Source organism: Carassius carassius, chromosome 20 (assembly GCF_963082965.1).
Source record: "Carassius carassius chromosome 20, fCarCar2.1, whole genome shotgun sequence".
Taxonomy (NCBI): domain Eukaryota; kingdom Metazoa; phylum Chordata; class Actinopteri; order Cypriniformes; family Cyprinidae; genus Carassius; species Carassius carassius.
This window is the reverse complement of record NC_081774.1, coordinates 13637056-13656838: the sequence shown is the minus strand read 5'-3', so window position 1 is coordinate 13656838 and position 19783 is coordinate 13637056. Positions and strand designations below refer to the sequence as shown.

Genomic DNA, 19783 nt, shown 5'->3' with positions numbered 1-19783 from the left:
CTATGTAAGGCAGGCTGTAGTGCCCTATAAGTGGATCATGTTCACATGACATCTGTGTGTTGACAAATGTGCTGCATTTGCCCTCAGACGTTTTAAATCTGCCTGTATTTCCAGCCGTACTGGACCCTCCAGAGAGGAGAGAGCAATTCTGAGCAAAATTGCTTTGACATTTAGCAGAGAGACAAGCGACCTAACACTATTTAATAGAGAATTGCAACCAGCACATTTTGTTTGTGACATTAGATTTATGCTTCCTAATTACACCGATGTGCCCTTAGGATATGAATTAAAAGTCAGAATTGTAGGGATTATAGGGTACAGTTAGAAGGCAACTGATTAAATCAAAGTAAATAAGAAATATCTTAATCAGGAAAAATGCATTAGTGATTTTTCAAGTAAATCTTCCTGAAACTACATTGATATGCTAGTAGGTGGCAACAAGTGACTACATTTCTTTGTGAGCGACTAACTGAATCGATCAGTCAACTGAACTGTTCCATTCAAAATGCTGATTTATTTCACAACAAAACAAGTGGCTGCATCCAAAAACAAGGACCTACCCAGAGACTATTACTTAGTGAACATTAAAAACATTGAACATTTTTTATTTTTTATATATATATATATTACATATATTCTGGATGAACTACATTCATCATGTTGTCATTGTCAAGTGATCTACTAACATCAGTTGCAGTGTTGCTTATTCACAAATCCTCTCCCCATGGCCTTGTGGAATAGTAAAATGTCTACTGAATGCATACACAACCTCTTTAGAAATAGCAGGTCATCCCTACTTACAAATCCAATACTGTGAATTCGGACATACTACTCTGTTCATGTCATTTTTTTCACCTATAATGCGATTTATGCAGTTTTGTATGGAAGTAAAATAATGACTTATGTCTTTGAAACAAAAAAGCATGCCGAATAGCACTATCTGAAAAAATAATGCATTGAATTAACAGTACTTGCATTTTAATGCCTTGTATTTCCAGGGCTTGCATCTTTAGGTCCTGAAATGTAATATAGTTGTTCGTTTAAGCTGTGAATATTTCAATTAAAAATATTTGACACACTTTTTCATAATTAAAAAATCAATAATTCATATTCACGTTCCAGAATTCACTTCCAAAATATTAAATCGATTAAAAAATACGATGTATAATATTCAACAGGCAAATTTCGGTCCATTTTATTTCACTTTCCAAATTCGCTTCCACAAATTCAGTGGTTAAAATTCGGCAGATAATTCGCCCTTTCACATCCGGGAGCTGCAGGAATAGCAGTAGAGCACAGAGGCATAATCTCTATCTACTGTCAGTCGCTCACCAACAGGTGGTGCAAGCGGCTGTTAAATAAGGCCAAAGCAACAGGTGGATTAAGTAATACAGTTACAAAAACTGATCTGCAGAAATTAAGCAAGCGCTAAGTAGAAGTTTTGATTATCGGGGCATGTGGAAAAGCTGATTGTGAGTATGTTTATTTCAACCTCTTTGCTGTGACCAAGTAAGCAGCATTCAAAGGAGATTATTATGGTGTTTTACCCAACGCTGAATTACAGAACTAACATTACATCTAAGGAAGACATATATTGCTTTCGGTTGTTTAGTTTGCCTAACTTTGTGTCATGGCTTGTGAGTCGCTGTGCTGTAATACTGGGGATCCCCTCACGTCACACTCCAGGATTCCCCAATGACGAGTAATGCTTCTCAGTCAAATAATACTGTGATATAAGACCTCAGATCTCAGAATACATTTTATTGATGATTATTCAAACTATATAGACAGTTACGCAGATGTAAAATATGAACGAACGCTCAAGGTTTCACGCGGTTTCCCTCAGAAATCTGTTAAAGAAAAGAAAACACGTGGCTCAGCGCACTAACAGTGACAGCGATTTAAAAACAAACTCACATCTTACTGATGATGCAAACTATATACAGACAGATGAGGATATGAACGCAAGTTACGGAACAAGAAAAAGTGCATGTTATATATATAAAATAATTTATTTAATTTATTTAAAAAATAATTAATGAATGAATAAGGGGCCATTCATATATCGCGCCTAATAACGCGTGGAAAAGGCTATGTGCGCCGCTTTCTCCTTTTTTCCAAAGTGCTCGGGCAGAAGCGCTCCTGAGGCTAAGCAACAATGACGCGCTCTCTCCATGAAGACGCGGAAATTTCAGTAAAGGATAAATGGATTTGCAGCACAAAAAAATCGCTTTCAGTAGCTCTGCTACTAAATTTATTTAAAAATGGCAATCCATATACAGCTATGATCAGCAGTTCCTTCATCTTGGCTGAGCTTTCAACGTTGTTACGGGAAAGGATGAAGCTGAATGTTTAGTTCTTGTCACATGACCCGCGGTGCGCTTGCGGCATTCTGAAAGTTGAGATGTTTTTAACTCGATGCTGTTCGGACGCGCCTGGAAAAAACGGGACCGCGTCGCACCGCGTGCGCATCGTGACCGCGTCGCTTCCATTATGAGCGCGCATACCGCGCGCCCACATTGGAAATAACGAACTTGAGCATGCAAAAGACGTGATAAGTGAACGCCCCCTAAGAACTGCGGTCTTCTACAGTACTTCAAATATGCCGTGGAGAATCACAGAAAGTGACCGAATTCAAGAACATTGTTGCAGCATCTCTCATGCAACGAATAAACACAGCTAACTTGGAGAATACAGTGAAAACTCCTCTTCTCGCGTCTGCCCTAGACCCTCGGCACAAACATCTCAGGTTTCTCGATGAAAACATGAGAGAATTAAGAAAAAAAACTTTATTTGAACATTATCAGAACATTTTCCTTGATGCAAGTGGTGCGGATGCAGCCGCCGTCACCAACGATGAAGAGGATGCAGTAACAACTCGTAGGAAAAGGCTGGCAAAGGCTGAGCCAGTAGTTCAGCGATGATTACAGAGAGTTCAGCCGAGACGAGTGGGAGCAGTTCTTGCTGGAGCCATGTATTCCATGTATTCCACCAGATGAGGATCCCATTCAGTGGTGAAACGAAAACACGAAGCGCTTCACAAAACTTATTCGCTTAGCACAGCGTTATTTGTGAGTCCCGACAACGTCTGTGCCATCAGAGCGCGTTTTCTCCGCGGCTGGCCTTATTGTTAACAGACTAAGGAGCCGACTTTCCCCCAATCATGTTTACATGCCGTATTTCTTAACAAGAACATTTGAAAGAATAGAAAAAAAAGCAAAAAAGATTTGCTGACAGTTTAAAAGTTAAGTGTACAATAGCCTAATTGCTGCAGGCTGCTTTACGTTTTTTCTTTGTTCACTTATTATTATTTTTTTGCTTTTAATCTGTACTTTTATTTGTTTGCACGCATTTGTAAAAGGTTTTCAGCTACAAAACACGATGTGTAATGTTCAAGCTTATTGTGTGTAAGCTTGTTCAAAATGACGAAAACAAATGTTGCTGAAAAATGTCTGACTCATTAAACTTAATGTAAATAAACGAATATTCGAATATTCTTTTTTTTGTGAGCTCAAATAGTCGAATGTGATATTTGTGGAAAACGCCCATCCCTAGTAAGTCAGTCTTGTATCTAGCAATGTACTACAACTGTTGGAACATGAAAACCCTTTCCAGGGATCTTTAATATGTAAATGATTGTATACTGTAAATATATGAAGGGAGGTTTTGGCAAAATCTCACCTGTAGAAAATCACTATGAGAAATACAAGATTAAGAATTTGACTGTGTTATTTAAAATTTTAATTAAAACACATTGGACCTTTTAACCCAGTCAGTGGAATTGTCAGACGGTCCCTTGGGTGCGGTAGCACGTCAATAATTTCTTCAGTTTACATTTTCAGAATATACCTAGATTGTTTTTAACTCATTTTTTATGTTAATATAAATTGGTTGCATATTGTTAAAACTAATCATGGTATTGATATCTTTGTGTGACTGTCGACTTTATAGACCAGTGGTAATGGAAATCAATTATAAAGAAAATGCAGCGCATTGGATTCTTTTTGATCCCATTTGCTTGCCTGTATATAGTTTGCATAATCCTCAATAAAATCTATTCTGAGATCTGAGGTCTTATATCACAGTATTAATTGACTGAGAAGTGTTACTCGTCATTGGGGAATCCTGGAGTGTAACGTGAGGGGATCCCCAGTATTACAGCACAGCGACGCACAAGCCATGACACAAAGTTAGGCAAACTAAACAACCGAAAGCAATATGTGTCTTCCTTAGATGTAATGCTAGTTCTGTAATTCAGCGTAGGGTAAAACACCATAATAATCTCCTTTGAATGCTGCTTACTTGGTCACAGCAAAGAGGTTGAAATAACATACGCACAATCAGCTTTTCCACATGCCCCGATAATCAAAACTTCTACTTAGCGCTTGCTTAATTTCTGCAGATCAGTTTTTGTAACTGTATTACTTAATCCACCTGTTGCTTTGGCCTTATTTAACAGCTGCTTGCACCACCTGCTGGTGAGCAACTGACAGCAGTTGGAGATGCCTCTGTGCTCTACTGCTATTCCTGCAGCTCCCGGATGTGAAAGGGCGAATTATCTGCCGAATTTTAACCACTGAATTTGTGGAAGCGAATTTGGAAAGTGAAATAAAATGGACCGAAATTTGCCTGTTGAATATTATACATCGTATTTTTAACCGATTTAATATTTTGGAAGTGAATTCTGGAACGTGAATATGAATTATTGATTTTTTAATTATGAAAAGGTGTGTGAAATATTTTTAATTGAAATATTCACAGCTTAAATGAACAACTATATAAAATTTCAAGACCTAACAATGCAAGCCCTGGAAATTCAAGGCATTAAAATGCAAGTACTGTTAATTCAATGCATTATTTTTCAGTTAGTGCTATTCAGCATGCTTTTTTGTTTCAAAGACATAAGTCATTATTTTGCTTCCATAGTTTTGAATGCAACCACTGTGTTTATAAGTGAATCATTGAATCACTTACTCATCTGAATCGATTAGTTCAAAAAAACTGATTCATTCAGTAATGTGCAAAAAGTTAATTTTGCTTCACCTTTGGTTGGAAATATTTTATTTGGCAGAGCAAAATTAAAATTTTCAATTGTGCTGCTGGTCTTAATATAATCATAGCTGTGATTTCCTGTGATTTACAGATGTAAATAAATATTAATAGCCATTGTAGAGTGAAGACATACGTGGACAAAGAGGACATAAGTAAACAAAAGTGAATGGTTTAAATGGAATTTTTAAATGTAATATTGAAATTTAAATCATTTTAAATAATGTGTCATGATACATACTGTTATAAAAGCAAACCTGTGACTCATAGAGAGAGGAGCTGACAAAGAGGAGCAGAGAGAGGGATGAAAAAAGAAGCATTGTATTGAAAATCTCTGCTTGAGGTGCAGCATTTACTTTGTCTCTCCAAACAATGCCAACAGGAAATCATTACAAATGATTAGAGCCACAGCTTGAACGGATCAGCTCCAGTGAATACTGAGAGAGGGGAACTGAGGATAATCTCAGCAGATTAAAAACAGACAGACAGGAAAGAGAAAAGAAATGGAAATGAAAGAACACAAAGGCTGTAATGACTTAATACACATGCAAGGGTGGATAATACATTACAGTAATGTTGATTTTGTAACTGTGGACTTGGCAAATACAAATTTATAACACTGCATTTTTGCATCTTTGTGTGCACAGAAATAGTTTGCTGATAAATTTGTGCCAAAACCTCCCTTTGAGGACATTTTGTGCATGCTTGAAATCAGTTAAAAACACTGCACTAAATCCAAGATGCATGTAGTTTGTAGATTAATCTCTAAAAGTGACATTCAGACCACAGAGAGACAAACCAGAGATTATGAACAGCCTTCCACCAGTTTGTCTAGACTGAATCAGTGGCAAGATGCATTTAAAGTAACAGCCAAAAAGCACAAAAGAAGATAATGGCTGAAAAATTCTTACAGACTGAACAGGATCGATTTCATGTCCATACAGTCACCCACAGTGATGATACTCAATCAGGGCTCTGTTCAATGAACTTATAATTGGATACTCAGCAGGCCATTTCCACCGAGTTCTCAGAAACATGGTCTGTTGTTTACAAAGCAAGTCGTTGGCAGAGAACAGCAGAGGCGTCTTGTGCCAGTAGGTGCAGATCCAAGCGAAAATGTCTCATGCCAAATAGCCAGACTGGGTGCAGGTGTGATGAACAGGAGGTCAACCAATGCCAATATTTTTTACTAAGTCTTCTGACACACCAGTATCTATCATGACTGACAGGTTATATATAATTAGATACAATCTGCAACTGCAGTACACAATTTAGCATATCCTCTTCTTTTCCCATACCTGTTATGCAGTATATGTCTATAATACATTTTACAGTATTGTATATCAGGTGATATTATATATTTTATTATATGGTGGATTTCAAATTTTTACGCTTAAATGAAGTGAGCATTAGATGATGGCAAAGGTACAGTTTGCCCGTACAGGACCGTGTAAAATTTGGATCAGCTTTAAAGTGCTGGAGAGAACTCAAGGAGCGGGAAGGCCTACAATCGGACACAGAGATTGCTTTGTTTCTTCTTGATAGGTACGTAACATTGGTTTTGCTTTGTTTCACAGAACTAATATATGCTGGCTTTTGCTTTAATATGCTTGTGTGTCATGTTCACTTATTTGTTCATCTGCAATCATATTGTCATTTCCTTCAGCTATGATAGAGACAAATTAATTTACACACCATATAAGACTGGAGCGTATAAACCAGATTCCGCCAAGATCATTGCCTGGATTGTGTACACATGTGTGCACAGTGGTGCTATCAAAATAGGGGTGAGACCCTTTTGGGGTAGGTGTTTGTTTTGGTGATTTGAAATATCAACATTGGCTACCAGAAATCACTTACCCCACCTTTAAATTTAAGGTTAGACTGTAGTTTAAGGTGTCCTTGTTACAGTGTAATTATACCTTTAAGTATTGAGTAATATTAATAAAATACATGTACTTATATAATTAGGATTAGGGTTTTATTTTAGGGTTACTTATTAATTTATTGTTATTATAATAGTAAATAGTAAATCTAAAAGTGCATGTAACGTGTGCAACAAGGACACCTTAAAATAAAGTGTTACTAAATTTAACAGTATTTGTTAAGTCAATCTCATAAAAATAAATAAAAAATATATCCATGAGGATTGAGAGGTTAACACACAAGGGAGATCAATCTCAAACCAAATCTACTTTTGTGTTATAGCGCATATATTTGCTCCAGATATGTACCAATTACATGACCTATTGCCGGAATATCTTGTTAACATAGAACAGCAGTGTTATTTCAAAATAATACAGCAAACAAGATGTGGTACGCTGGGAATGATTCAGTTTAGAGCAATGCAAGAGAACATGTCCTAATCAGGGTTTGTTAATCTGTTAAATGAATAGTTGCTAGTCTTTCTATGGAGATTCAGCATAGAGCTAGTTCTCTAATTTAAAAAAACACTGAGTGAAAATAGCATTTTTTCTTAGTAATAGATGCTATTTACACTAATTGCACATAGCAGAATTTTTTAGTGATATGCCGTTTACACTAAGTGCAAATAGTTATAGATTCTATTTACACTATATGTTACTACTTATTGCAAATAGTGGTAATTATCTGCATCTCAGTATTGTAGTACATTGTAAAACAGTAAATACAATATTAAGTTATTGAAGCTAAATTGTCATTTGAATTCAAATTATTAAATGAATGCCACCTTATTGGGCCAATAAAGCCCTCCCTACACCTATCCTAACCCTACCCGATACTTTATGGTCAACTTTTTGATTATATTCTTCATTTTCATTGAAAATAAATTCTTTTCGGATGTGATTAGAAATTTTAAAATGGAGAAAAAAGTTTCAGCCAACAAGGCAGGCTATTTGCACTTAGTGTAAATAGACACTCCGTAAAACAATTTTAAAAAATAATGAGGAATCATATTTGGATGCCGATGAACATCTTAAAACATCAGCCACACAAATATTCATATAGCTTTAGTATGTACTGAAGTGTAAATGAATCAGCATGTAATTATAAAAGCAATCTTATCATAATTGTTTGTATAAGGCCAAAATGGCCACTGAATATTGTGCTACAAGCCACAAGCCAAAATCTCTGCCCAGATTCACTATATTCTGTGTGCAGTTCCATTACATTTGCTCTTCAAGTAATAGATTAACAGGGGCCTAACAAAAATGACAGAATCTGCCATCTGTTTGAAATCTATGATTTAATGAAATGGAAAGTCATGGATGAGTGCATGGATAGATGGCAGACTCTAGGGTGTCTCTCTAGATTTTTTCTAAAGTCTGATTTAAATCAATGTAAACCCAACCAGGGCTTTTCGTACCCCAGGGGGCGTCCTAATGAGCATTTGGGAAAAAAAACATAAAATGGATTTAAAATTTTAAAAAAGAATTGTGAAGAAGAAATATATCATAAACCTTTAATTACATCTACAAAGGTTATGTTATATATTTTAAGAATGGATATATGATGCCTTAATAACGCATTTAACTGGTTTCCTGTTTTTTCTTTATTACTTTTCCAAAACAAATGCTTTCCTACAAGATGGATCTCCTAAGAATTTTTCTTTTTTTTTTACTTTTTAAATCCCTGTATATTCCTGCCTCTACTCAGAGGGTCTTTTCTAATAATCTTGTTTTTTGCTCTTCCATTCTCTGATAACTCACTCAGTCCTATTTTGAAATTCAGAGATGCTCCTCAGGTGTTAGAGAGAATATTGAAAAGCTAGATGCATGCAGGCAGAACACACTTGGGAGAAGAAAAACATGCTGTCTGCATAAAATCAGATGGTTTAAGGTTTTGTAGGGACGTGAAACAGGATTGTGGAGCTTAAAAAATAGCACTAATATTAAAATAGAAATTCTCTTTAACTCATTTGAACTACAAAAGTATGAAACAAAAATACCTGACAATTAATATAGGGATGTATAGTACAAAAATAACAAAGTATATCGGCTAACCAATCCCAGTGCTCTTAACTGGACAGATAAAAACCGGTATCGTGCAGCTGGAACTGTAATATTATATCACAACGGCTCTGTCTACCTGATATTAACATCCATCTTAAGTGATTGAATTACTGTACAAGTGAACATCCTACCTAGACAGTTCTTCCCACCGGCCATTAACACACATCTAAAGCATGTCTCCTGTAAGCACTTGTGGTCTGATTTTGAATGGAAGAGTCTCTTTTTGTGATTACATACATAAAATAGTCAGTGTGTTTCTGCATTTCTTAGTTACAAACTAGATGCCAAAAAGCTTAAAATGCCTCAAACCATGAAATAACTACACTGGCAATGTTTGTTTTTTTCCAAATACATTTTTGTCCCATTATTCCTACTGTACTTCCTGTTCCAGCACACAACCATTTTCAAGAATGTGAGAGATTAGAGCAACCAGAGTGCTTCTCTGTCAGTCAGACAAAATTGAGGAGCCAAATAAAGTCATTAACCAAAGTATTTTTCTCACCCGAAATACCGTGATGTGTAATGTTTTTTTTTGTGCCAATGTGCCATACTTTTTTTAAAAGAATGACAAAACAATGGGGGTTAGGGGGAGAGAAGGTCAAACAGATTACAGACTAAATATATGTGTTATGCTCTGTCCTTTGGAAACAAATGTATTTATAGTATATATGTCACCTAGTGACCAACGTTACATAAAATAAATCCGGTCCCAGCCACAGAAACAAAACAGACAGTCAATGTGTGGATACAACAAATAGTCTTTATTGAGACAGCAAGCACTAACTAGAAATAGTGTTATGTAGGGGGAAGAGTTCACTAAAATGATGTCTCTAAAGCCGTTTGGAAAGAGGCTAAGGTTCGGTGGCTTCACGACAGTTCGCTCCAGCGGTCCTCCCTCCAAAAAGTCAAGCGGACACGTCCAGAAGGTCACGGCAGTCGTCCGACCCACAGGGAAACGTTAAGATACTCTCGGCGGCAAACAGCAAATGCTGAGAGAGATTCCGGTGTAACCAAGGCAGTCTTCACAGCAACACTGGGCCCAGGGATCCAAGGTGGATAATCCAGAGGCTAGAAGAGAGCACCACGAATGACCACCAACATCACAGATAGCGGGTCACACTTACACTGTAGTACGATAAAATATAATTACGGCCCTTCAGGCAGCATTAGAGAGCATTGAGGGAGGTTCGAGGATTAGAGAGCGTTGAGGGAGGTTCGAGGATAGCCACAGTCTTCAGGACAATGCCAACCACTGGAACCATAAGACAGGTATTGCTGAGGCTAAAAGCAAACGACCACAATGAACACCAACACCACAGAAAATGGACACACATTCACAATGTGTGGTAATAAAATATATTTACGGCCCTTTAGGCAACATTAGAGAGCGTTGAGAAAACCCAGCTGCAGTATACCGGTGGTCAAACAGAGATGCCTGGGAACTTGGGCTTCGTGTACAGAGCAGGGAAGTGCACAGAACACAAAATGGCAGCAGAACAGCAGCCACCAGGCAAGACCCCTCTCTGTTCCAAAGAGTCAGTTTTTATCTCCTTCAAACTAGGCATGGCCAGCTGTTAGAGAATTAGTCACTAATTGCCATTATCAGCAGCAATGCAGAGGCAATAATAAAGTTACTCAAATCACAGGAAGTGTCGTCCAAATATGGGCAAAAAGGTGGAGCATGGTGACAAGTTCTAATGAATTAATTAAGTCACATTAGCAGGGAGGAAGCACAGTCCAAATATGGGCGGAATAATAAAACAGGAAGCGGGTTGCCAGGTTTGTCCATTAATAGGTGTCTATGAAGAGTCAAGCAGGGCAGATTAAGAAATAGAAACCCACTACAAATTTGATGCAAATGCACAGTAAATAACCACTACAATTCAGAGTGCCAATATATTAATGCACACAGTAAACACCATCACACATGACACTGCACAATATAAGGCCCAAATGTCTCTGATCAAAAACAAACAAAATACTGAGTCAACCCTTGACATATACTGTATAGCCATACATAAAATGACTTAAAAGTCAGGTCAGGTAAGACTGTTAGGTAAGTATTCTGCCCGTTTCTTACAAATAGTTGCTGGGAAGTGCAGCAAATAAGAACACCAAAGATATACTTGCTTATATGTAAACAGAGAGGGTGAAGATACCTGTGAAGGTAGAAATATTGGACTCACATGACCAAGATACAACATAACTTTGTCTGTCCTGAATAATAATGGCTCTATATATCTGTAGGTCAGAATCAGATTTCTTCAAAGCCGTATTCATGGTGGGCTCAGAGAAGTGAGTCACGGATAAAGAGGAAAGGGAGGGCTTTTCCTGTCATTTTGTTTTAAAGTATGACAAAGAATGATAGGAACTTCCCTATATTCCCCATATTCCCTAGCAAAGACTGGAATGCCATTTGGGTGACATCACGAGGAAGACAATGCTAAAAAAATTTATTTAAAATCTTGTCAAGAGAAAAATGTGTTGATATCATTTTAAAATGACATACACTACAGCTATATATAAAACAATATAAATATATTTACTGTCATTTTTAATTAATTTACTGTATCCTTGCTGAATAAAGGCAAAGCTTGTATTTTGAGCAGGAGGAGTCCTAAAAGTGATGCTACAATGACACAGAAGTGTGCATGAGACTCACTTGAGCCGTGTCTTCTCCATTTTGCGCAGCTCCATGTCCCGTTGCACCACCTGCAGCACATGCTCAGCCTCCACATCTGTCAGACCAGAGAGATCCAGTTTACGCCCCACCCTTCACCTCCGGTGAGCTAATAAGATACCTGCCCTGTCCTGACTGTTAGCTGAGGACAGTAATAGAAACAGAGCAGAGTAATTTAATAATATCAAAAGCTTGTCACCAATTGCACCACTAGCTTCATAACGTGTTTGAAGGTACAGATGTCAGATATTGTATATTTCAACTGTATAATGGAAGCTAGAAGCTAAATCTTAAGACAAAATAATGTTGTAATACTGTAGCAGTTTCATTATGAAATCAACATAATACAGTGTATTGCAAAAGTAAAAAAAAAACGTTTCAGCCTGTAGCTGAAATAAGGGCCCTGAGATATAAGACCCCGACAATTTCCATTGTATCCATTGCGGTGGACGTTTTGACATATACAAAATACACCTTTTCTATTTTCTGTTTGCTCGTCCTTAAACACTGCAATGTAAAGAAAATGAAAGTTAGGCTACTAAAACAAAATGTAAACTGAACATTTAGGCTAAAAATAAAAGCTTGTTCAAAATATTAATAAATACTATTAGAATGTATAAATAATAAATAAAAAAATAACACTGGTGTCCCCAGTTTAAAGAATCGAACCAATAGTCTTTTTTGTAGGCACACCGTAAAACTCACCTCAGTTGCTTACATCAGCTCTTTTCGACCAGCGACTGCCAAGCTGTCAAGATTTGCAGACAAACACATTATGAATGTCCGCAGACCGCTTCATATCAATAAGGTCAACTTTCCGTGTCTTTTGGGACTGTTCAAAGATAACCTTTTAACAAGTTTGACAAAATAAAATCAATAATATCTGAAGAGAAACGCTCGGAACGGAGCTCGTGTACCTGCTGTGGTCTCATACCATTTTCGACCACGAGACCTGCCAACCTGAGGTACACAGAGCCCTACAACAGAGCTGATCATGCACTTCTGGACGTGCTGAACACTGACACCATACTGAGAGTGAAGGGAATGTAAGATTTAAACATTGCTGTTGTTTTAGACAAAAAAAAAATCAATCAATTTAATGCAATCACAAGATAACACTGATTTGGATTCATTCAAACACTGTAAATATTTAGGCTTAAATATACAGAAAAATTATGAAATAAAACATGCATTTCTTAACGTATTGATAGATATTATATTTACATTGTTGCATGGTTTATATTAGCATATTTAACCCTATTGAGTTCTGATTAAAAAAAAAAAAACTAAAAAACTAAATCCAAAATTATCTGGTAAAATTTTATAATGAGAGATTTACAACTGATTTTTAAAAGGCTGGTCAAATTAGGGAAAGGATTCACAAAACAAAAGTTCAATTGTTTTGTCTGTGAAATACTACTTTGCCATTTTGCATTCTTTGCTGCCTTCTTAGATCATTTTTTTTTTCTCTCAGCATCTCAACAAGTTGTTATCCTGCAGATACCACCAACAAAAATACCGAATTTAGAGAGTACCCAGATAAGTAAAACACAGATTAAAATCCATCTTCACAAGGAAAACCAGTTTAAACCAGCCTTGTTTTTTTTGGTCTTAGTTTGATTATGTTGTTTAATCCACAAAACTAATGCAGTTCCACACACACTTAACTGTCACAGTGTCTGGGTTGTGTCCCTGGGTTTCCACTAGATGTCCTCCTTTCTCACGGTGTCTGTCACCTTATCACTTCCTGTCTCCTTATTTGGTCACCTTCCTCCTTGTTTAGGTAATTGATTGTTCCCCACCTGTCTCCTGTTTCCCCATCATCCTTTTGTGTATTTATACCCGGTCTGTCTGAGTCTGTGTCACGGAGTCCTTGTGTATGTTTCATGCTTTCCGTAGTCTTGCCCTTGCCGTGTGTTATTGTCTGTTTTCATGTTGTTTGGATATTCTGGTTTTGACCCTGCCTGGACTGTTTACCCCTTTTGGATTGCCCCTAAATAAACCGCATACCTGCATTTGGATCTCTCCGTGTTTCTTGAATCCCCTTCGTGACACTTAACACCTTGTGGCCCATCATTGCAATAATGTTATCTGTTATCTTTTTTTAAGCATATTTTCTCTTGTCCTACCAGTGCTATCAGTGTCACTGATCTGCAAATTTACACTTTAAAGTTCGTTGTTTTTTTTTGACTTAAGCTTAGCCACATCTTGATCTAGTCAACTGGTTTGAAACAGAGTAGGCCAAAGTACCTTGAGTTTTCTTTACTCTGCCTCTTTCTCAGTACTCATAGAGAAAGATACATTTTTCAAGATCAATTTTCACTTGTTTTCATTGAAAAAAAAATGTTATTACGCAATAGCTATCATCTGTTTTCCTGCAAGCAGAGATTTAAATCAATAGCAAAACCGAAAGTTGAATGGAAAAACACAATAATAAGTGCCTTATGAGACTCTGTCCCTCGGCCATACAGATCAGTCATGATTAATCCTCATGTGTCCCAGTATTAAAGTCAGTAATTCATTATATACTGTATCTAAGCAGCATTCTTGTTCAAACTTGCAAGTGTGTTTCAAAATGTTTTTATCAGGGCATTTGTGTTACTGCCCCTTTTTTTGGACATCTGGTAGTGATTAAATGTGAGTATAAAGCAGAGATGAAGTGCACTTGGACTGCAGAAAGCAGCAGGATGAAGTGGAATGTGTGCCTAGGGCTGCTGTGTCTCAGCCTGCTTATCTTCAGTCTTCATGGAGAAGAGACAGAAACGAGCAAAGAATTACTCCCCCCATATTTTGAAGAGCCAGGTCTTTATCAGATGGAGGTGAGTGATGACTTTGGTGGACATGCTTCTAATGAGGTCAATCACACTGGGGTGAGAGGGACATTTAAGGGGCATATTTCTTGAGGCATGAATCTCCCTAAATATAGTTTATGACTTTTGCAAAGGGATAGACTGCATGAATGGCTTTGTAACCTAATTCCATTAGTAATTTTGCCTTAAATACTGTCATTATTAAGCACTTGAAATGTTTTGACTGAGGTAATGATAAACAAGAGTTTCTGTGAATGGATTCGTGTGTTATCTGAGATCATTTCAGCGGTATACACAGCACGTCCAAGCATTACTGATACCATTCTGCAGATATTATGAAAGGGGCTAATGGTGCTTAAACAGAAAAAAAATATCTATGTATGATTTTTAAATGTTTATATGTTTGTGTGAATTTTGCTTACTTTGAGCCATTTATCTTTTAACAATCCTTTTGCAAGATGTACAGAGTAAAACAACAGACGGTCTCCACAGAGAAGAAAAATCCAGCAAACACAGTAGCTGTTGTAAGTACACATCTAATGACGTCATGTGTGCCTTTGCGCAATCTTCTGAGATGATTTTTCCAGCTGCAGCTTTAACAAAATTGTATAAACCCCCTACAGGGTTTGGATGATAATCAAGACATAACTAAGGTTTCTCTTTGATAACCATTAAAATGCCTGTGGTCCTGCTTGTCACAAATAACTACACAAAGATTTCATCTGCCAAAAATATAATCTGCAGCTTTGCTTCATAATTGTTCTACAATGCAGAGATAGCCATGTAAAATGTGTCACCGGAAATGTAATGTTTTCAATCTTTTTTTTTTTTATCCAAGTCTCAAAGAAAACGTCCAGGAGTTTTCAGTCCTTTAGGAGACATTGCAGTACCACAGGTATTTACTGTCCTCTGTCAGTTCATTAAATAAAGTAAAGGCTATATTTACTGTAAATGGAGAAAAATGTTGAGTTTTGGACCATTATCAACACATGCTTCACGAGTCATGATTTTTATATTCTAAAAATATATTGAGTTGCTTTACACTGAACTGATCAATTGTTTTTTTCAGGACATCTATCACCGCACCAAGAGACAAAAAAATGATATACCATGGAAAAGGTTTTCTGGAGGTCTGAGCATGGTAGCAAGAGTTGAAGTTACAACGGTACTCACTATCCTCTGATCAGCCTGTCAGAGTGCCATTTAAACATATTAATAGTAATTCTGTATTTAAGAAATAGACTGACTTGCCTTGCCTACCTCAATTAAAGCAGGCCCAGCTGACTGACAAGATGGATACAGAATGAAAAAGTTAAAGCATTATATGCACTCAAGGCTCCTTCCCAGGTAACATGTTGCAACGTATTTACATAATATGAAGGAAAAAAAATGGAACTAAACAGACATTATTGTGGGTTCTCTCCTTGCAGGTTCCCCCTGGATCAGGAAAAAAAGGAATATATCACCATGTTTCATAAAGAGTGTTTCAGGCTCATGTTATGCTTATGATAATCATTTATATTTCTATAGCTTTTCTTCTCCAAGTATATTTTGGCTAAGTAATAATCTGGAAAATAAAATGTATTTACTCAATTCTCCCCCGTGTGTAATTCTTATTCGCATCACTAGGGGGCAATATTTACCCAAGAGATAAGCACTCAAACCAGCTTGGCTTCTGTTAAGAAGAAATGTTTGAGATCTGTTTATCTTCATCTCTTAATTACAATAAAGCATTTGTGTTAAAAATGTCGCTCTTTTATTGTGTGGAAAACACTGTAGATGACGAATGGCTTTTCTATAAAGTTTTTACTGTCAAGCATAAAGAGTCTATGTGTGTTGACCGATTCTGTGGGATATAAACTGCATAACTAGTCTATCATTCCTCTTTTGTATTTGAGGAGTTCTGCCAGTTAAATGTGCCAGGAAATATTTTTTGTGGCAGGAATTTGTGAAAACACTTTGACAGTCCAAAGTAAATAAAAAAGCAACACCCCTTCTTCCTAATCTGCATAATCCTTGATAATAACAAAAAACTATTGCCTGTACCATTCACATTGTTGTTTAAGAATCTATAATGTTCTGTAAAAAGAAAAAAAGAAGAATTTTTTTTTTTAATGAGATCACACAAGGCCAGTGAGTAATAACATCGCCTTCACTCTGAGCCCCAAAAGGCAACCAAGCAACCATGCAAAAGCAACAATTTGCACTTACACAGCTATGTACAATGTAAGTAGTGCAGGTGTTACAGTCAACAGCACTGTTTTCTAAAAGCCAGTAAGCCAGAAAATTCAATACAATTAGGCTAAATATAAAATGAAATACAATAAATCCAGTTTTAAATAAAATAAAGTGTGTTCACAAATTATTTTAAATAAGACAAAAAGAAACTTCACGTCAAATATGTTATGGCTGAGCATTGCATTTATGTGATGCGCTCTCTGTTAATCTTTTAAAAACGACTTTAATAGTATTTTTGTGGACAGCTGCTGGAACCACATATAAGAAACAGATAGAGTCACATTATGTTTAGGTGTGGGAGCAAAGCTCTGCAGGCATGAGTCACAGTAAACAGACTCTGTTCTCACAAGAAGAGCAGACAGAAACACTCTACTCTGCCTTCAGGCAAAACCCTGAGTCTTTCAAGGTAAGAAAAGCATTGCTTTATCAGTTTTAAAAGATTATTTCTTTTTTGTTAAAAGTTTAATATGATCCAGATGTTAGCTGGTGAATTTGCACACTGTTTGGGAGATAAGTCTTCAACAATACTCATGCAATTACGTCTAATTTGAACATTAAGAAACAGTGCCATGAACTGTACTAAAATGTGAGTATCTGCTATTATAGTTTGTTTTTTAACTGATTAACATTATATATAATGTTCCAAATTACTTTGTAATTATTATCATCAAGCATGACTTAAATAACACTCATTTATAGTCTTTGAATAATTTATAGTATGATTATATGTCTGATTAGTCAAAACATTTTTGCTGGAATGACTGCTTAAATTTAAATGTATAAAAAAATAATGGAAATGCATCCATGTGACTTTTTATTTATCTGAAGAAAAAAAAAAACACTGCACTTCTCTGGAAGAGGGAGTGTTTAAAGAGAAACGTTAAAGTTTATTACTTGTTTATTTATTTATTGGTTTATTTAAAGGGACCATGCACATTCATAAACATTGCTCTATAAATATACACTATGTAAATATGCCAGAATTAGTAACAATAATAATACTTTTCATCTGCATGAAATCTGCATTTAAGAAAATGTCGGATTACACAGGAAATCTGGAAAGGATTTACGATGTTTAACTGAAATGCATCTCTACTTTCGGTTTATCTGTGATTTTATGCATGCATACAAAAGGCCATTTGATAAAAGCGGGAATGTTTGGAATGTTTGGAATGAAAGTGCTGTTATACGCCTGTGGCAATAAACATACTGTCTGGTAGCCATCTGCTTTCTCTCTGCTTTTTTGGAAGAAAATGGATAAACTCCTTATCTGTTAATCCGAGAATGCATGTCTCTTTGCATATAAAATCTAAAAGCTTTCAAACAAACCATTGTTTTTCTTTTCAGAACTTAAGAAGAAGAATGGAGACCTCAGAGGAACACTTTTATGACTACCTTGAGTACGAAAACAACAGCTCCAACTTCAGCTACGATGACTATCAAACCATCTGTGAGAAGGGTGACGTGCGCTCCTTCATGAGGATCTTCCTCCCAGCTGTTTTTGTGTTATCTCTAGTGATCGGTTTAGCAGGCAACGCTCTAGTTGTGGCTGTGTATGCATACTGCAAGCAACTGAAAACGATGACTGACACATTTATACTGCACCTGGCTGTGGCAGACCTGTTGCTGCTCCTAACCTTACCCTTCTGGGCTGCCGATGCCATCCACGGCTGGGAACTCGGGGTCACCGTCTGTAAACTCGTATCTGCCCTCTACACCATTAATTTCACCTGTAGCATGATGCTGCTGGCCCACATCAGCATGGATCAGTACTTGGCTTTGACACCAGGAGCCAGAAGCACAGGCATTACGCGTGCTTTTCAAAAGAAGCATTGTAAAAAACTCTGTTTGGTGGTCTGGACCATGGCGTTTTTTCTCGGCATCCCTGATTTGGTGTTTTCAACAGTCAGAGAGCTTCCTCATAAAAAAAGCTGCATCGCAATGTATCCATCGGACATGGCTCTCAAGGCTAAAGCTAGTTTGGAAGTGGTGGAGGTCATAATAGGCTTCTTGCTACCTTTATTAGTTATGTTGTTCTGCTACACCTGCGTAGGCCGAGCCCTACTGAAGCTCCCTCAAGAGAGGAGATGGAGGAAGTGGAGGTCCATTCGTGTGCTGCTGGTGATGGTGGGAGTCTTTGTGGTCACACAGCTGCCCTACAACGTGGTCAAGTTCTGCCGGGCAATGGACATCATATACACCTTTGTGACTCACTGTGGGGTTAGTAAAGAGCTGGACAGAGCTACTCAGGTCACTGAGAGTCTGGCACTGACACACTGCTGTCTAAATCCTGTTCTGTACACTTTCATCGGTTCCTCCTTCAGACAGCATGTATTGAAGTGTGCCAAAGCCTTTGGAGACAGGGGTAGGAGGATGGCACATGTGAGAGAGCAACAAGAAGTGGATATCTCCTTGAATTCTCATTCACAGTCCCAAGAGACCAGCACTTTTTCCATCTGAGCAAACTAGAGTAGATGTTAGGGTAGAGTAGATCCACCTGCCTGTGGAGCTTTAACCCCCCCCCCCCATAAGGCTGTACTTTTTACAAGAGGAGTACAATTCTAACTCAAGTAAAAGCTGACATGCAAAATGTCGATAGTTGTCCCTTTTCTATAATCTTTGGTTTTTATGAAATGAACGGAAAAAGAACAAGTCCGCGGAGTGATAAGAGAGATATGCAAGTGGCGCCTGACTACTAGCAGACTGATGATGAATTCAAGTCCTTCTTTACGCTTAAACTTCGAATCAAGACAAAATGGCAACAGTGGTGCCTGCAGGTGTACAGCCATATGCACTGTGCTGATTTGCCCCGTATACATTTCAGCAGATATTATAGGCAGCATTTCTGTCGACTGAACCAGAGATGCCATTAATTATGAATTTATCAGTCTTTTACATGCCAAATTAATTTCTGCATATAAATATTACACCAAATAGAAGCAGAAAATCGTGCTATTCGCACTTTCATGAGATCAGGTTAGTCTAAAAACAATTAATTTATTAGCTATTTTACA

The 19783-nt window shown here is 37.2% G+C and overlaps 1 protein-coding gene and 1 long non-coding RNA gene across 2 annotated transcripts; both read left to right on the top strand.

Moving 5' to 3' along the window:
- The first annotated feature begins 15472 nt into the window (after window positions 1-15472).
- On the top strand, window positions 15473-16277 carry LOC132095793 (uncharacterized). The gene is made up of 3 exons (XR_009422505.1): window positions 15473-15696; window positions 15803-15893; window positions 15978-16277. It is a non-coding gene; the product is annotated as an uncharacterized LOC132095793 (long non-coding RNA).
- A 799-nt stretch (window positions 16278-17076) lies between these two features.
- On the top strand, window positions 17077-19291 carry ackr4a (atypical chemokine receptor 4a). Its single transcript, XM_059500883.1, has 2 exons — window positions 17077-17175; window positions 18117-19291. Exons 1-2 carry the CDS (start codon window positions 17086-17088, stop codon window positions 19227-19229), a joined length of 1203 nt encoding a protein of 400 aa, XP_059356866.1. The 5' UTR covers window positions 17077-17085; the 3' UTR covers window positions 19230-19291.
- Window positions 19292-19783: the final 492 nt, after the last annotated feature.

Coding starts and splice junctions, on each gene's coding strand:
- ackr4a (XM_059500883.1), top strand. CDS start 17,086: ATGAGTCACAGTAAACAGACTCTGTTCTCACAAGAAGAGCAGACAGAA. Junction 17,176..18,116: donor AAAACCCTGAGTCTTTCAAG/GTAAGAAAAGCA, acceptor TTTTCTTTTCAG/AACTTAAGAAGAAGAATGGA.